The sequence below is a fragment of the Strongylocentrotus purpuratus genome, unplaced genomic scaffold (assembly GCF_000002235.5).
Source record: "Strongylocentrotus purpuratus isolate Spur 01 unplaced genomic scaffold, Spur_5.0 spur5_scaffold_9, whole genome shotgun sequence".
NCBI lineage: Eukaryota > Metazoa > Echinodermata > Echinoidea > Camarodonta > Strongylocentrotidae > Strongylocentrotus > Strongylocentrotus purpuratus.
The window spans coordinates 3,302,230-3,320,063 of NW_022145615.1; the positions used below are offsets into that span (position 1 = coordinate 3,302,230).

The 17,834-nt window shown below is 36.4% G+C and overlaps 1 protein-coding gene across 3 annotated transcripts in view; it reads left to right on the top strand.

The window, feature by feature from the left end:
* Nucleotides 1-17,533, top strand: part of LOC373208 (calmodulin-binding carboxy-terminal kinesin) — a 31,930-nt gene extending 14,397 nt beyond the window's left edge. For all 3 annotated transcript variants that reach the window (XM_030976491.1, XM_030976492.1, XM_030976494.1), the window contains exons 19-32: nucleotides 585-722; nucleotides 1,462-1,644; nucleotides 2,189-2,329; nucleotides 2,938-3,069; nucleotides 3,664-3,837; nucleotides 4,359-4,457; nucleotides 7,363-7,497; nucleotides 9,059-9,222; nucleotides 9,839-9,926; nucleotides 11,063-11,201; nucleotides 11,721-11,881; nucleotides 12,543-12,745; nucleotides 14,246-14,324; nucleotides 15,071-17,533. In XM_030976491.1, the coding sequence (XP_030832351.1) occupies nucleotides 585-722; nucleotides 1,462-1,644; nucleotides 2,189-2,329; nucleotides 2,938-3,069; nucleotides 3,664-3,837; nucleotides 4,359-4,457; nucleotides 7,363-7,497; nucleotides 9,059-9,222; nucleotides 9,839-9,926; nucleotides 11,063-11,201; nucleotides 11,721-11,881; nucleotides 12,543-12,745; nucleotides 14,246-14,324; nucleotides 15,071-15,124 (1,890 nt within the window). In that variant the 3' untranslated portion in view covers nucleotides 15,125-17,533. The remainder of the gene's footprint in view (nucleotides 1-584; nucleotides 723-1,461; nucleotides 1,645-2,188; nucleotides 2,330-2,937; nucleotides 3,070-3,663; nucleotides 3,838-4,358; nucleotides 4,458-7,362; nucleotides 7,498-9,058; nucleotides 9,223-9,838; nucleotides 9,927-11,062; nucleotides 11,202-11,720; nucleotides 11,882-12,542; nucleotides 12,746-14,245; nucleotides 14,325-15,070) is intronic.
* The last annotated feature ends 301 nt before the right edge of the window (nucleotides 17,534-17,834 follow it).

Sequence of the window (17,834 nt, forward strand, 5' to 3'; positions counted from 1 at the left end):
TAGCAATGGAATTGGTTTTCTTCTTAAAGCCACTCCTTTGCATAAACCTCTTATAAATCACTCCGAACTGGGCAATCATATTTTTTACATAACACTTGCCCCTCAATCAAACATTTATTTCTAGACAAATGGAGTAAAAATCCATCATTATAATATTTGAGTGGAGATGAGAAGGTTATAGGTTCGAGCCCTGCTGGGAACTTTCAGTGTATGTATGTCTTTTGAGTATGGTAATTTGTCATAATTCCAGCATTGTCTGTGTGCATTAATATGGTGGTTGTAATGCAATAAACACTCTAACAAATCAACTCCTTGATGCAATGATTAAATTTTTTATGCTCTTTAATAAAGTCTCAACATCCAGACGTACATGTTGTCATGGTATGGTCTCTTCAAAGTGCAAACAGTAAAGCATAACAGCTCAACATATTACAATGGCCAGGCTAAAAATGTATGTTACACATGCTTAGAGGTGTAGTTTTAAGCACTGTATGACCCCTCACCCTGGAATACCTTTTTAATTTTCAAAAGAAATGCTACAAAGACCGTAATTTCTGTGACTTGATTCATTCCTCTCCTTGTAGAAAGAGTTGGAGAGACAGCGGGATGCAGCTCAGAAGGAGGCAATAGCTAAGACAGCAGAAGCCAGTAAGATCACTGTTGACTTCTCAAGCACACAGAAGTTCTTGGAGAAAGAGAGGGAGGCCAACAAGAAACATCAGGTACATTAAGAGAAGTCCTTGATTCACAGTTTTTTTTGTAACGTGTAGATACAATGTGATTTTGAGTGGATGAGGTCATTCTCAAGATCATGTTTTTTTCTCCAAGAAGATAGCACATGAGTGATGTCACAATTCTAGGCTTTTTTCATGAAAAGTATCTGGTAAGGGCTGCAATTTGAGTTACGTGGAGGTTAGGTGAAGTGTTCGGCCCAGGGTTGAAGTTAAGAATTATATTAGTGTAGAAAATTACCACAGAGCAATTATCGCAATTTATGTGCAAATCAAAGAAAAGCATTAAAAGATAAAAATGCAAAATGTGAGGATTCAAACCGGAAACATACTGTACATGTACTAAAATATTGGTTTGCCAGTGGAAAGCAATCAAGGCTATTTTTAGTACTTATGATATTTTATAAGTTTGTAATGAACATTTGTTTTGCAGAAATCTGACCAGCATATTCTTTAAAAAGAAAATAAATTGAGCAAAATTTCTAATAATGAAATAATCAAATACGGATTGATACAGATAAGTTGTAAAAGGCTAATAATTAAAAAAAAATGTCAAAAATTCTCTTTCAAACAAAAGAGCATTAAAGAGCAACCATAATGTAGTGATATTTGCTACTTTGGTCTTATCCTTAATTAGATGAAAACAGTTTGCTAGCTGTTATAAACTGATTGGTGTATTTTATTTAATCAATTCATGAATTCATGAATTATATTTTCGTCACTACGCCAGGCAACGCTGAAGACCAAGATGGCAGAGAAGGACAAGCATGCCAAGGAGCTGGTGGCGACCACAGAGAAGAAGTTCACTGAGAGGCTGGAGCAGAATAAGAATCAGATCACTGCCCTGGAGAAGAAGGTCAAGACACTGTCAGCAGCAGGAGCCGTAGGGGGAGCCAAGGCTGGAGGAGCCAAGGTGAGAGAGAGAGAGAGAGAGAGAGATAAATGGAGAGAGAGAGAGAGAAGGAGAGGGGGGGGGGCGGTGGACAAATCATGTAAAGAGAGTATGACAACTATGAAGGAGAAATTAAACTTACATTTTTGGTGTCAATGATTCTGATGCCAAACAACAACTGTATCACTCTAAATACCAATTTTTCCAATGAAATGAAAGCTCAATATCTCCTTATAAGGTACTAATATGCCATTATCACAATAACCAAAATGGGATTTTGCTATTCAACAGGCTTCTAATTTATTAATGAGTGGATTTATACAGGTTCTTATGTTTCTTTTGTTTATTTAAAGAATGGTTTATGTGCACATCATATGTTCTTTGTTAATATATGTAGACATATATATGAATGCATGGTTATAAATCAATGACTCATCTCCATTCAGATTTTTTATAAGAAAATATAATACCTATCATTAAAATGATAAATAGTCTTTAGAATACCACCTCAGGCCCTCAATATTTAACCTATCTTTCCCCCTTAATCCCTATCAATCCATTCCAGACCGATGCAAAGACGGAGAAGAAGATCCAGATGCTACAGGATCAGAACGCTGCCCTCAAGAAGCAAGTCCAAGAAGAACAAGCAAGGGCTAAACAATTCAAGGATGATGTTAAAGAGGCTAAAGCAGCAGGAGCAGGGGATGTAAGTGAACCCTTCTTTCCCTCTTCCCCCTTTCCCCTTCCTCCTCTAACTTCTCCCCCTTCCTTCTTCCTCCTTCCTTCGTCCCCCTTCCATGCTCCCCTTCCCCCTTCTCCTTCCCCTCCCCCTTTCCCTCCCCTCCCTTTTTTCTTCCTTTTTCTTCATCGCATTGCACATGAAGTTGTGCAGACAAAATAAAATACATGGGTATTACATTATCATGCTTATAATTTCTTTATCTTGAATATCATACATGTCATTATATTAACTGGGCATCAAATTCTTCATTGCAAAAAAGTATCATTTGTTTAAAAATTTGATTTACCTGCATACCTCGTGTCTGGGTATTCTTTCCATACCATGTCAACTTAGCACAGAAACCGAAACCAATTTTCAATCTTGAATATGTTTGATGCATTACCCCAGAAGTACATGTTAAAGAAAATGAAACTACATGTACAGTCAGACCTGGTTTAATTAGCGACCACCTGGTTACAAAGACCACTTTCTTGTCTCCTTTTGGTGGTCATTATAGACAGGTTTCACTGTATATGCATTCATTCTTGCTTTTAAATTGCACCTGTACTTATGATCTTTGATCTAATTCACAGAAAAATGCAACCAAGAAGATTGAGAAGCAGATCAAGGATTTAGAGAAGAAACTTGAAATGGAGACAAAGAAACATGAGAGAGAAGCCAAGAAGGCGACAGAGTTTGAGGCAGAACTCAAGACGACTACAAAGGTATGTGATGATAAACTCGATGCTTACATGTTCATTGATAGATAGAGGAAGACTACTAGAAGAAAATAGAAATACATATGTTTTGTCACAGAAAAAGTATATCATGTAACACAATGCATTATATTGATGGTTACGGACTTATTGGACTATTTGCATTCTCAACAACAACATAAAAGAGAAACCATTATTAAGTGTTATGGGATTGAAAAAAATGGCAAAAGAAAATATTTGTTTATTAAAAATGTGACTTAGTTTAAATGGTCATTTATTATAGGTTTGCAACGCTGATAAACAAACAAGCAAAACAATGCATAGTCATTGCGGCATATAACAAATAAGTATCATTCTTTTTGAGACTCTTAAAGTTACCCCCCCAAAAAAATAAAATGCTGGTGCCCCAACAAACTTCTTTTCTTTTTTTTGCACCACAATTTCGTTTTCCTATATAAGTCTTCTTATGTTTTAATGTCATATGCCTTAGTATGAATTTTAATGGATTTGAAATAAATATATGAATTGAAGTGAAATTGAAATCATGCAGATATGATTTTTTTTCTTCAACTCTGCCACTTTTGCCTTGTTTCACCCATGTAGGATAGAGACTCTTTGAAGGATGAGGTTGCCAAACTGATGGCTCAGATCTCATCTTTGGGCGTGGCCGCGGAGGAAGCCTTAGAACTCAAGGAGAAATGTACCACCCTGGAGAAGGAGAACAAGGAGCTACAGAAGGAGCTGAAAGCAGCCACTGATAACTACAACAGTGAGAGGGTTAGTATACAAATGATGCATGAATGCTTCTGAATGTTTTTAATCAGTAAAAATTGCAAGAGCAACACCGTAATGTACTTGTATAGTTGCATTTCTAGAACTTTTAATTAAATGATTCTATGGTAGCTGAAAATGATTATTCAATCTCACCATATTTCAAGTTTAATGTGAAGTAGCAAAAAAAATGGGAAACACACACCCACTGTTTAAGTTGAATCATGTTGTGATTGGTGTATGTATTTAATGAGATCATTAAGAATTCTTCTGTTCGTGAGAACATGACTGTGAACCAGATACTTTCATATAAACAAAATAGTCATGAATTTCATAAGAACTTACAGTTTTGCTGAAGTTTCATACCATGGAATAATTTAATAACAATGATACATCACATTTGCAATAGTTTCCTCCTTTGAAAATGGTCGTCTTTAGCAAACACGATGTTAACCGGCATGTATGTTTGCTGAAATGGTTAGTGCCTTATTTGTTTATATTTTACTGTATTTTTATTTCCATGCCAGGTTTTGAGGAAGAAGTACTATAACATGGTTGAGGATATGAAAGGCAAGATTCGTGTGTACTGCAGGGCAAGACCGCTGAGTGGTTCAGAGAAAGAAAGAGTAAGAAACGAAATGCTTTCTTTTCATTACTTTTTGTATTCGTCTATGTTTTGGCTTCACTTATCCACAGTTGCCTTTTCAGGAGTGAAACACTAATGTTGTGCACAATGACCCTTCAAACAAAATTCAAATCAAATCATAAGGTATACAAAAAAAAGTGATTAACAAAAATATGTACATAAAATGATAAAAATATCAACATTCAAGGGGCGCTAAAACAAAAGAAAAGTACCATAGCAGTTATGAATTCACATATTTGAAAAGAAATAAATTAATAAATAGACTCATCAAATAAGTACATGTTCATCACATAGTAACTTCAGTTAGAAGCAGTTTTGAAAGTGATAAGACAAGATAAAATGATTCAAATGCAAGATCAAGCTGCTAATTTATTTTACCAAGAATATACAACAACATTTAAGCCAGTAGAATGTCTGTAATTTTCACGTGTCTGAATTTGTCTCTTGAATGAACCTGAATGACCTTGGATGACCTACATGTATCTGTATCTCACCCTTTTGATGGAGTATTTGACTCCTACTGGAAGCATCGAAGCATTATTCATTCAGATTAGAATACATGTAGTTTGAATAGATAGAAGCAGACAATTCTTGTGAGAGGATATGAAGTCTGGAAAGATGATCCCATAATCTCCTGCATTTAAATGTTCATGTATTTTGTATAAATGACATTTTTTCACGAGACATATAATACACGTTTTCGGTTTTCTTTCTTAATCGCAATAGTGGCTCAAACCATTTAACCTGTTGACTCCTACATACATGAACTATATCACTGGCGTACCTATGGGGGGGGGGCAGGGGGGCAGAGTGCCCCCCCTGACGGGCTCCAGGGGAAAAAAGAAAAAGGGGAAAGAAAAGAAAAGAAAGGGAAAGGAAAGAAAAAGAAAAAAGGAAAAGGAAAGAAAAAAGGAAAGAAAGAGAAAAAAGGAAAAAAAGGAAAGAAAAAAGGAAGAAGAAGAGAAAAGGAAGAAAAAGGGAAAAGAAAAGGAAAGGAATAAAAATGGGAGAAAAAAAATAAAGAACATGGCCGTAAGCACCAGGGGGGGGAGGGGCAGTTGACCCCAGATATTTTGAAATCGTACAGGTTTTTTTCTGCAAATGTAGTGTAGGCCTATACCAAATCCTTCAATTCTACTTTTGAAAATGCAAAAGTACCCTCATGACCAGTTCGGTCGCTCGAACTCCCTTCACTCCTTTTGCTTTTGAGATTCTTCGAAAACTTTTAACGCATCTTTCCCCCTTCCCCCATCAGAAAAATATTCCACATACGGCCCTGAAAAATTAAAACAAATGAAAATAGGAAAATATAAGTGATATAACAAATTTGAAACTCTTCGCTGGCGCGAACTGCTTGCTAGCCTATTTTGTATTAAATGTTTTCACTTCCTCGTCCCCCTGAAAAAAGAAAAGGATTAGTATTGCCTAGAATACAATTGTGCCTGCCCCGACGGGCCCCGACCTGCAACCATGGCAACAATAACACACAATATATGTACCAAATGTTACTAAAAGAGACTAATTCATTTTTCTCGCTCGCTACACTCGCTCGCGAATAAAATGAATAGACATTGCTTTGGAAACAATTGTGCCCACCCTTGACCTGCAACAATATCATTAAAAATGGAAGAGTTTTTTCGCCCTCTCGCCAAAAAGGAATTGAATCGCGTTAAACGCGATTGCGTCCATCCTGACCTGCACCAATAAAAACAAGTTTATTTATTAATTTCTATTAAAAGAGAATTTATTTTTTTTGCTTGCTCGCTATGCTCGCTCGCCAAAATGGAATTGACACCGCTAACGTGCCCGCCCCAACCTGCAACAACCAGTTAATAATTATGAACGAAACGTTATTCAAAGAAGTTTTGGTGTGCTCGTGCTCGCCAAAACGGAATTAACTTCACCTTAGACATGATTGTGTAAGCCCTGCCCTGCAACAAAAAAATCTGAAATTTATGAACCAATTATCATTACAAAAATTTTGCTCGCTCGCTACGCTCGCTCGCCAAAATAGAAATAACACCGCTTTTAATAATCACGTCCCTGACATGGAACAATTAAACCAAGTTTATATACCATATTTTCCCTATAAAAAAGAAGTGATTTTTTTTTTGCTCGCTCGCCAAAATAGAATTAACACCGCTTTTAATAATCACTTCCCTGACATGGAACAATGAACCCAAGTTTTATGTACCATATTTTCCCTATAAAAGAAAAGTGATTTTTTTTTCGCTCGCTACGCTCGCTAGCTCGTGGAATTATGTGCCCACCACTAACCTGCTACAATATCATTAAAAAGAGAAATGTAGGGTGTTGCCTGCCCGCCAAAATGGGATTGACATTGCCTTAAACACGATTGTGCCCGCCCCCTACCTGCAACAATGAAACAAATTTTATATAGCAATTCATTGAGAGAAAGATGTATTTTCGCTCGCTAGCTAAAATGGGTATAAAATCACCCTAAACACAATATTGTTCCCGCGCCCTGCATGGGACAATTGAACCAAGTTTAAGTGGCAATTATTAAAAAAGAAGTGATTTTTTTCTTGCTCGCTACACTAGTTTGCAAAAAAATGAAATTAACGTCGCTAACAAGTGAATGTTCCCACCCCCAACTTGCAACAATACCAGTTTATATACCAAACGTTACTTAAAGATTTTTTTTTGCTCGCTCGCTCGCTCGCTCGCTCGCTCGCTCGCTCGCCAGAAGTGAAAATTAGCATCGCCTTTTTTGTTTGTTTCGGTCGCTTGCCCCCCCTGACGGAGTACCCCAGGTACGCCACTGAACTATATAGTTTATGTATACATGCACAGCGACTTCATATATTATAAAAAAGAGTATTTGTACATTCATGGATTCTTACTCTTGTTTTTCTCTTCTATAGGGTAATTTTTCCATCATCAAAAGACCAGATGAGTACACAGTTGATATCACATCTACACGTGGCCAGAAGGAGTTCCAGTTTGATCATATCTTCATGCCTGAGAACACACAAGCCGAGATCTTTGAGGATACAGATGTAAGTTGTATAACTATGGGAGGATGGTGGTGGTGGTGGTGATGGTAATAAAGGTGATGGTAATGATGGTGATGATGAAGGTGGTAGTGATGATGATAATGATGATTATTATGGTGATGATGATGATGATGATGATGATGATGGTGATGGTGATGATGATAGATGATGATGATGATGATGATGATGATGATGGTGATGATGATAGATGATGATGATGATGACGGTGATGATGATGATGGTGATGGTGATGATGATAGATGATGATGATGATGATGGTGATGATGATGATGATGATGATGATGATGATGATGATGATGATGATGATGATGATGATGATGATGATGATGATGATGATGATGATGATGATGATGATGATGATGATGATGATGGTGATGATGATGATGATGATGATGGTGATGATGATAGATGATGATAGATGATGATGATGATGATGGTGATGATGATGGTGATGATGATGGTGATGATGATAGATGATGATAGATGATGATGATGATGATGATGATGATGGTGATGGTGATGGTGATGGTGATGGTGATGGTGATGGTGATGGTGATGGTGATGGAGATGGTGGTGATGGTGATGATGATAGATGATGATAGATGATGATGATGATGATGATGATGATGATGATGATGGTGATGGTGATGATGATAGATGATGATGATGATAGATGATGATGGTGATGATGATGATGGTGATCGTGATGATGATGATGATGATGGTAATCATGATGATGGTGATGATGATGATGGTGATGATGATGATGATGATGATGGTGATGATGATGGTGATGATGATGATGATGATGGTGATGATGATCGTGATGATGATGATGGTGATCGTGATGATGATGATGATGATGGTAATGATGATGATGGTGATGATGATGATGATGATGATGATAGATGATGATGATAGGTGATGATGATGATGATGATGATGGTGATGATGATGATGATGATGATGATAGGTGATGATGATGATGATACTGATGGTGATGATGATAGATGATGATGATCGTGATGATGATAGATGATGGTGATCGTGATGATGATGGTGATGATGATGATAATGATGATGGTGATTTTGAAAATGATGATGGTGATTTTGAAAATGACGATGATGGTAGTGATGATGATGGCTACACATATAGTGCAGTTGTCCATTTCTGCTGGGTGCTGATGGAATTTTCTGATTTTCAAAACTCAATTTTCTTTGACAGTGTTTTAATCAACAAAAGTATCTTGTTGAATTATTTTTTTAGCAATATGCTTGTGATGATATCACAGCAGGGAAAAAAGGGTCTTGAGAGTTGACAAAAAAGTTTGAAAGGGACTCTGCCTGATGAAAGAGGGGGGGGGGGGGACATGGACTAGATGTATACTGCTGCCTCCCAGCATCCCAAGCCACACTCCCCCTTCCGATCTGCCACTCCCTTAGGGTAAGGGATACATCCATAATTGACAGGTTAAAAAGATGGGATTTTCACTTTCTTTCTCAGCACTCAGAATATAATCACTCTGTTTTTTCTTTCTTGCAGCGTTTAATCCAATCGGCTGTGGACGGCTACAATGTGTGTATCTTTGCCTACGGTCAGACAGGCTCAGGAAAGACTTTCACCATGATCGGAGACAAGGAACAGAAATTCCCCGGTATCGCTCCAAGAGCCTTCCAGAAAGTCTACGAGCTTATTGAAGAAAACAAGTAAGTCATTCGGCAGAGAAACATTGAGACAAGTTTTCAGAGGGTGCACTTGCAAATGAATTCAGATTTTTGGCATTATGAAACTTTCTACTAGCTGTCAGGAGCTTCATGATATAGCCCCACTGTACTACATATAGCTACTTGTGCCCTCTTTATAGCAAACAATGCCTAATCGGTGCCTGTTGGTCCACCATGATCCTCTTTTTCTTATGTTAATTGAGAGCTGATTTGATGAGATAACCACCTGTCAGTGATCTTGCAGGGAGGTCTAATCCTCCTGGCCAAACTAGTACAGACGGGTTTTAAACTAGAAGGTTTGAGAGAGAGAGAGAGAGAGGGGGGGGGGGGGAGAGAGAGAGAGAGAGAGAGAGAGAGAGAGAGAGAGAGAGAGAGGGGGGGGGGGGGGGGGGGGGGGAGAGAGAGAGAGAGAAGAAGAAGAAAAAAAAACACTTTGTTGCTGGGTTAATGTTTAGACTCCATGTTAGCCTTTGCCTAATTTGAAAATATAAAAATATTTTTCAACTTAAATCCTAAAATTACAATATTACTTTTTAATTTTTGTTTGTTCACGTTCTGATAATGAAATTAATCCTTTGCCCCTGTTTGTTGTTTGCAGATCGAAATTCTCATTCCGTGTATACACATACATGCTGGAGTTGTACAATGAAAAGTTGATTGATCTCTACAATAAAAACAAGGGAGAGGTGAGTAAACAACCTATCCCAGCCTTCAGTAAACACTCATCAGCAAATAGATTGAACTACCTGTCAATGAATTCAGAAACACCCGTTTGCAATTGTACTTACATCAAAATCACTACCAGTACTTCTCGCAGAGAGGAGATATTGTCCATTTGGAGCCAGAAGGGTGTTACCTCTGTGTTAAAGTAAATAAAATAATGCCCTTCTGGCTCCAAACAGATGATTCATCGTCAGTTGAGAGCTGCAGGGGTGTTCACACTGCATAAAATGTTACATGTTAACCCTTTATGTGACAATTATTTCACATTATGTGGCTTGGCTCAATAACTTTTGAATCATATCCCTAAAAAAAAATGCCAGATGCATCTGTAGAAACAGCAAAATATTTTGCACACACTGCAGCCAATTTTTTTTCATGAGTATATTATGTTTGAACTTTGATGCAAGGATTAAAAAAGATGGAAAATGAGCATTAAAATCCTTAAATTAGCAACATGGTGAGAGATTGAAAATCATTTTGATCAATTTTTTTTCTTCTTTTGTTAACTTTTCATTACTCCTGCCTGTGTGGATTTTTTTTTAGAGGCATTACATTACTATTTGGACAATGCAGCCACAACAGAAAAATAATGTTGCCAATTTGAAGTACTCTAGGCAATTAATTTAGCCCTTAAAATGAACCCTGACCTGAAAGGGTTAATGTCCTTTCGGAAAGGGTCATGGATACATGTAGCTTTACTCTTTGTCTATACACTATTAATTACCACCTCAACAAATGCATTCATATACATCCCATATTAATTCCAAAAGTAAAACAAGGAAAGAATGAAGCTATATATCTGTAGTCAAAGAGTAACGCAGAGCAAGCTCAATTTATCAAAGATATTTTCTAGAAATGATTTAGGTCCAATTAAACCAGACCATACCATTAATACAGTAAGACCACCCAAGGGAGACAAGAAAAGTGGTCTTAATAGGCAGGCAGTCTTTATGTTCTGTTTCCTTTAGTACACGTTTCAATGAGAAACCATTTTCAAGGGAAACAAAAAATGTGGTCTTTCTATACAGGTGGTCATTAAAGCAGGTTTGACTGTATCCCAAATCATTAATAATCCGTCCCATTTCCTCATGATCTGCAGCCTCCCAAGTTGGACATCAAGAAGGATAAGAAGGGCATGGTGTACATCAATGGCTCGGTCATCCAGGAAGCTGGTAACTCCAAGGAGCTCTATGGTCTCTTTGAAGAGGGGTCCGCCAACAGGCACGTCGCCTCTACAAGTGAGTTAAAATTTGCTCATGACTTTGAAAATGGGGTGTTAAAACAATTAATTTGAGTTCTGCATGCAACCACTTCAGTCATTACTGTCTTTGGAACCTACTTTGTAGGAGGCACAATGGACCAGTGGTGAAGCAGTGGTCTAGTATCGGGAGGTCTTAGATGCGCTAGTGTCCTTTGGTAAAGCATTGATCCTCATTAAGTCCCTTAGAGAGGACTTACAGCTGTAGGTCCCATGGTTGCTTACTTTCAAGGATACACATGCTTTCTTAGCAAACAGGGAAAACAATCAATCCTTTATTTTTCAGTGAGGTGCAGTATGCTTTAAAACAAAACCGGCAGTAAGCCACTGCAGTTTGTGTGAACACGGAGACTTTCGCATCACACATTTAGTGGAAGGGTTAAATAACTGATGTTGTCAACAAGATAGATTTTATAAGATAGGACTATACAATAATTATATGAATTACATTAATGCATGTGTTCACTTTCTTCCCTTAATTACTTCTTGGAATTGACAGAGATGAATTCCGAAAGTTCTCGTTCTCATCTCGTCATCGGTGTCATCATAGAGAGCACTAATCTAGGGACCGGTGCCGTCGTCAAGGGCAAGCTCACTCTGGTAGATTTGGCCGGTAGTGAGCGTTCAGCCAAGACTGGGGCTACCGCAGAGCAACTGAAGGTGCGTTTGCAGTTTGTACTGTGATTTTTAATTTTTTTACAGCTTAGAAAAGGATAAATCTGTGTATATAAAGAGCCAAGTGATCAAGTTTAGGATTAGGTGATAAGTTTGCCTTTCTTGCAGAATTTACGCAATGATTGAATTCTTGCAATTTAATATATCAGGTATTCTGAAAAGATGATCATAGATGTTATGAGAGTATGTACTTTGGAGTGTCTCTTTGACCAATGAAAATTGTGAGGGATCAACATATTTTGCTGAAAACACCCAGACAAGAAATTAATCACATGTAATTGTCATTTCATTTTGTTGAATTTCCCTGTCGATAATTTTGAATTAAATCTTGGACAGTTTCTGAGAGTATACTTGTAGATAAAGATTAAAAAGCATATCATAATTCTTTCATTCACAAAACTAGACACTAGATACTGTAAAAACATAAACTTCACGTGCATGAAATTTTCATGAATTTCGCGAGTAGTTCCCAGTTGTGAAAACCTTATGCCTTGAAATAATTGAATCACAATTCACAATTCACTGCATATTAGCAAACAAGCATGAATGTAATGCTGCGAAAAGTTTCAGGTTTTACAATACATGTTTATTTTGCATCATGGTTCCTTTATTCATGCAATGTATGCTCTCTCCGATTGTGAAACAGGAAGCGAACTCAATCAACAAATCACTGAGTGCTCTGGCCGATGTGATCTCCGCACTCTCCAGCGAGCAATCCTTCATCCCGTACAGAAACAACAAACTCACCATGCTCATGCAGGACTCCCTTGGTGGCAACGCAAAGACACTCATGTTCGTCAACATCTCACCGGCGGACTACAATGCAGAGGAAACCGTTATATCACTCACGTGAGTAGAAAGTCATATGGAGCAGGGGTATACATGTAGCTGAATGTCATTATCTGTCGATAGTCCAAAAATTGGAATTTCATACCCTTAACAAATAAAATTGTAAAAGTATTCAAATTTTTAAACAAAAATATAAAATGTATTTAACTGAATATTACGTGCAATAACTCACCAGGCTCTTTATCCTCCTCTCCTTTTTAAAATTTTGATTTTCAAGCTTCCAATAGTACAACATTTAAATTGATTATTATCAATATTATATATGAGGGATATAGCATAAGGACCATACTCCTTTTTAGCTCATACCTTCACTCTCAGTATGTTATGTTTTTTGTTTGGATGTATGATATTTTAATACGTATATTGTATTTGTTAATGTGACTATTGTATATATTCTGTATTTGTTAATGTGACTATTGTATATATTCTGTATTTTTAATGACGAGTGTAAATAAATGAACTTGAACTTGAATGCATGTTCATAGTTGCCGATGTGGCGCAGTAAACCACGTCCTGCATACAGTTCCCAAGTTTTATTTTTCCATGTAAATGAAAATGAATATTACACATATTCACTGAGCTCCGAGTTATAAGATGCAGAAATGTGAGGCGTATTACACTTCACTTCATCTTTAAAGGTACTAGTCCCTTTTGCAGCCAACCTCAAATGCTGTAGAAATTTGCAGGAATTATGAATATGTCATGTATGTCCTATCTGTGAAAGTTAAACGTTAGCAGTGTCCTCATATTCAAATTACGCAAGAAAACCCGTTTACTTTATAAACTTCACTGTCAGACACTATTGAGTCACTGACTGGCCTTTTTTCTTCTTTGCTAATAACATGAAAAGAGTTGTAAAGGGTACATGAGCATTTACCTACATCAATAACCCACTTCTTGTGATGGCAAAGATTAAACTGATTGAATCTTTGCGCAGCATAAAACGTACGACCATTCGGTACAATTGTCTGAAAATCAAGACCACTACTTTTGGGCTCTATAGCCCTAAAGTCGATTTGACAACTAATAGTCGTTATTTTCCCACTTGAAGACATGTTCAAGCCCCACCTTTTTTAGGGGAGTTCTAAATTAGTATTATCTTTCAAATGCAGTTGGAATTTAACTTTTTCATTTTTTTGGCCTGCAAATGGGACATAGTACCTTTAAAATAACTCTAGTTTTGCCACATCATATCGAAACGAGCCTCCTTTTAGTAACTGAAATTCAATTGAACATATGTGTAATAGAATTCTCTCCACCATTTGTTTGTACAAAACTAGCAGCAGTTTGCATAGTTGAAACTGGGGAAATCGATCTATTACAAGCTTTCTCATAACCAATATATAATTTGATTTGTAGTGTAGTTTGAAGTCTTTTGTTATTTTCTTTATCAATTGAAAACTTGTGTGGTCAAATATATACTGATATGTGAGAGTTGTGAAATACTACTGATTATGCAATTATTTTAAATCTTCTTTGTATGCGTGCGTTTTTGAACAGGTATGCATCCCGTGTGAAGCTCATCACCAACGATGCTTCAAAGAATTCTGACAACAAAGAGATTGCAAGGCTCAAGGATGTAAGTTCTTCTCATAATTGTTTTCTTGGGGAAGGGGGGAGGGATAATTATCCATCAGGTGCATATGGATACAGTCAAACCTGCTTTAGTGTCCATCTGTCTTCAAAGACAACATTTTTTGTTTCCCTTGGGTGGTCGTGATAAGCGTTGGTCACATCCCACCGTGCGTGTTTTTAGTCCGTACGGTTTTTGGGGAGGCCACGGCGAAAGTTCCTCGTGCACTAAAAGTGCTACGGTGTGTCTGCGTGCTCCCAAATCCGTACGGAGGCGGTACTCATCACGTACAGATTCCCAAATTTTGCCCACGTTTTTGCACGTAGACAGCACGCACTTGCAAGTACGGCGGGATGTGACCACCGCAATAGACAGGTTTGATTGTATCAGAACTGGTAATTGGTGGTAATTATCTAGAGGATAGTTATTAGAGGAAGGGGTTCTAATCCTCCAGGGAATAGATATTGGAGGGTATTTTCTTGGGGAACGTTGTTCAGGGGAGGGGGCTAACTGTGTCCAGGGGGAGGTTGCCTTAGAGAGTCTTCCAGTTATACCTCGTCAAAGGAAAGAATATGTAAGCCCCACTTGAATAATTTTGAATTTTAGGGAGTGTAAGTGAAAATGGTGGCATAGATCAATTCCAATTACAAAATAAATACTGTTCAAATGCTATATCGTAGTATTCCCATCACCAGATATCAATTCTGTTCTTTCATTTTTTTGTTTTTTGTTAAATCTATCATCATTTACAGGTCATCGCCAAACTCAAGAAGGGAGAAACATTGGACGAAGAAGAAGTGGAGTAAAACACGATAAGACATAGTGCTTTATACTATGTATGTAAGCACTTAGCCTTTAGCTATAATCACTAATTCACTATTGCCTGGGTTACTGCCTTCCAACCAGTCGCCTTGTGCGCGCACAAACATGCTAGTCAAACCCAAATGACATTTGCATCCCACCAGATAAAAATTTATATACCTGGGTGGAGAGAAACAACGTAGAAATACCTTGAGTATTAAAGGACATAAGTACCTTGCCGATGATCAAACCCACAAACTCTGAGTCTCTGGTCCAGTATTGAAAACACTGGACTATGACCATCCCAAAATAAATGTAAACCCCTTTCTTTGTGGGCTTGAATTATCATCCTACTCTTCTGTAGTTTGAGAAGACATGTATCAGTCAAAATTGGCAGCTTTTTACACTCTATTACGGCATGTGAAAGTTGGGTATATATGGATATTCGGGAAGTAAACTCAAGCATAAAATACCGTGAATTTCAATTGTTATTTTACTTAAACTGAACAAAATTGAGATATAACCTGAGAAATATTGATGAATTCTCATAAAGAGTGAGAATAGCAAGTTTTTGCAATGTGTTCACATGATATCTTTGCATTGTGAACTTTTATGTTCGCATCCGTTACAAGATATTTATTTCTGTAGATTAGAGCACATACACTAGATGTTGTTAGGCCGGACATACATAATGCCTTATCTGACCTAGCAACACTTCCTGTGTGCAATCAGTAGTGCCATCTATCAAAAAACAATATGTGAGTAAAGATGAATATAATGTGTCACATTCAAGGCATTTCACAAAGGAGTAAATACTAAGCATTAACAGTGAATAGAGTATGGAAACCCAAGATTATCAAAATATGAACCAATTATTCATTTCAATACCTAATATCTCAAGCAAACATTATAAGAGATACTCTAATTATACTACCCAGCTGCCAATATATGGTTTCTCACATCATTTCTTTGATTTATATGTGACATGATTTTTTTTTTACTAAACGACAGGTACCTTTCATTCCTATTCTCATTTGTCCCAAATCATTATTTATATATTTTTATGTGAACTTCTTTGTAATCATGTGGAATTTAAATGAAGACAAGTGTATACAATGAACATAATCAATAAGAATGTGCCTTTAATTTATTTCAATTTTTGTATTCTGTGTAAATAGAGAAATCATCTATACTAAATTTAGTTGTACAATAATTGCATAAAAGTACATGTACATAACATTTTGTTGGATAAACTGTATAATACATTATAAATCATCTGTTGAAGAAATTCAGAATTGTATATATGTACATTCACATGAAATATCTGATTTCATAATTATGTAAACTATATAATTTAATTGTTTATTTACATGTCAATTTAGGAAATTGTCAGTTTCTACTTCTCAATAATAGTTTATGAAGGGCAGATGAGACATAATTATAGGAGTAATATTTGATTTTTGAAGTGGACTAATGCTTGTACTCATAGAAAATAAAATGGACAATAGTAAAGTACAGTACTAACATTATGCAGACTGAGAACAAAATGGATAGACCAAAATGTGAAATTTGAATTTGAATATTGTTATATTATGCCACCCATATATTTGAAAGTGGAATTTAATGCCCTAAACTTATACAATTTTTGCTTTTAAATGCTACTGAAAATAGAAATGATTCATAGAATTCATCCATACCAGTACCTTATTAAAAACCCAATGTTCAAAATGTATGTTTAATTTTTATATCAACATTTTATATGATTAATGGTTTGTCTGTATATAATATTCAAGAACAATGCCAACAAAAAATAAATTTAAAATTTAAACAATAAATAATTCACATTGAAAATAATCAAAGCAGATCGTTTTAATAGTAAATCAGGAATAATCTAGTCTTTAGGGTAGTTATATAATTACAATACAGAAAAAGTTGAAACAAAATTGCAAGCAAATGAAATGAATAATTATGAAATTATAAAGTGTACATACGATTTTTATTTACAATATACATGTTCATTATAAACATCTTTACTATATGCAAGTACGACACTAGTAGAATTTACGTATATTTTGATTTTTAAATTGTCTGTTGTACATGTCGATGTAACATTTCCGTCCATAAACTTCAAACAAGATGTTGTATTCTTACACATTCGTCCATGTTTTTACCTTGATTCTATAATAATATTCCTATGCTGTGACAAAGTGACAAAGTGACAAAGTGGATATGTATTTAGCACTAGTTTATATGACAGGAATTATAAAGGTCGTTTAGTCAGATCATGTGTGCCTTTTTCCATGCAATCATTTTTTCTTTCTGTCCAACGGGACTAGCCTTTCTTCATGTGTTTTGTGTGTATTCTGTTGTGCTATAAGTAGACGTCCAAATAAAAGATATTTCTTTTCTATTTACATGATGATTGTCATTTGCTTTTTGTAACCTTTTATGTTTGTGATATGATGGTGCTGTAGATGATTAATTGGCTGTACATTGTGAGAATTGGTTCACGGAACGGAGTCGAGTTTGATCCAAGCATGAATAACACAGTGAAATAGAATGATAGATGAAGCCTGCACTTTTGGGTTAATCCATGGTACATGTATGAGGAACGAAATGAGGTTTGCACCTCCAAATTCATACATATTTTTTCCATTACCGCTGACAGTGTTAGAAATATAATTTCATTGTATATTACTAGCAGGTCAGTAAAAT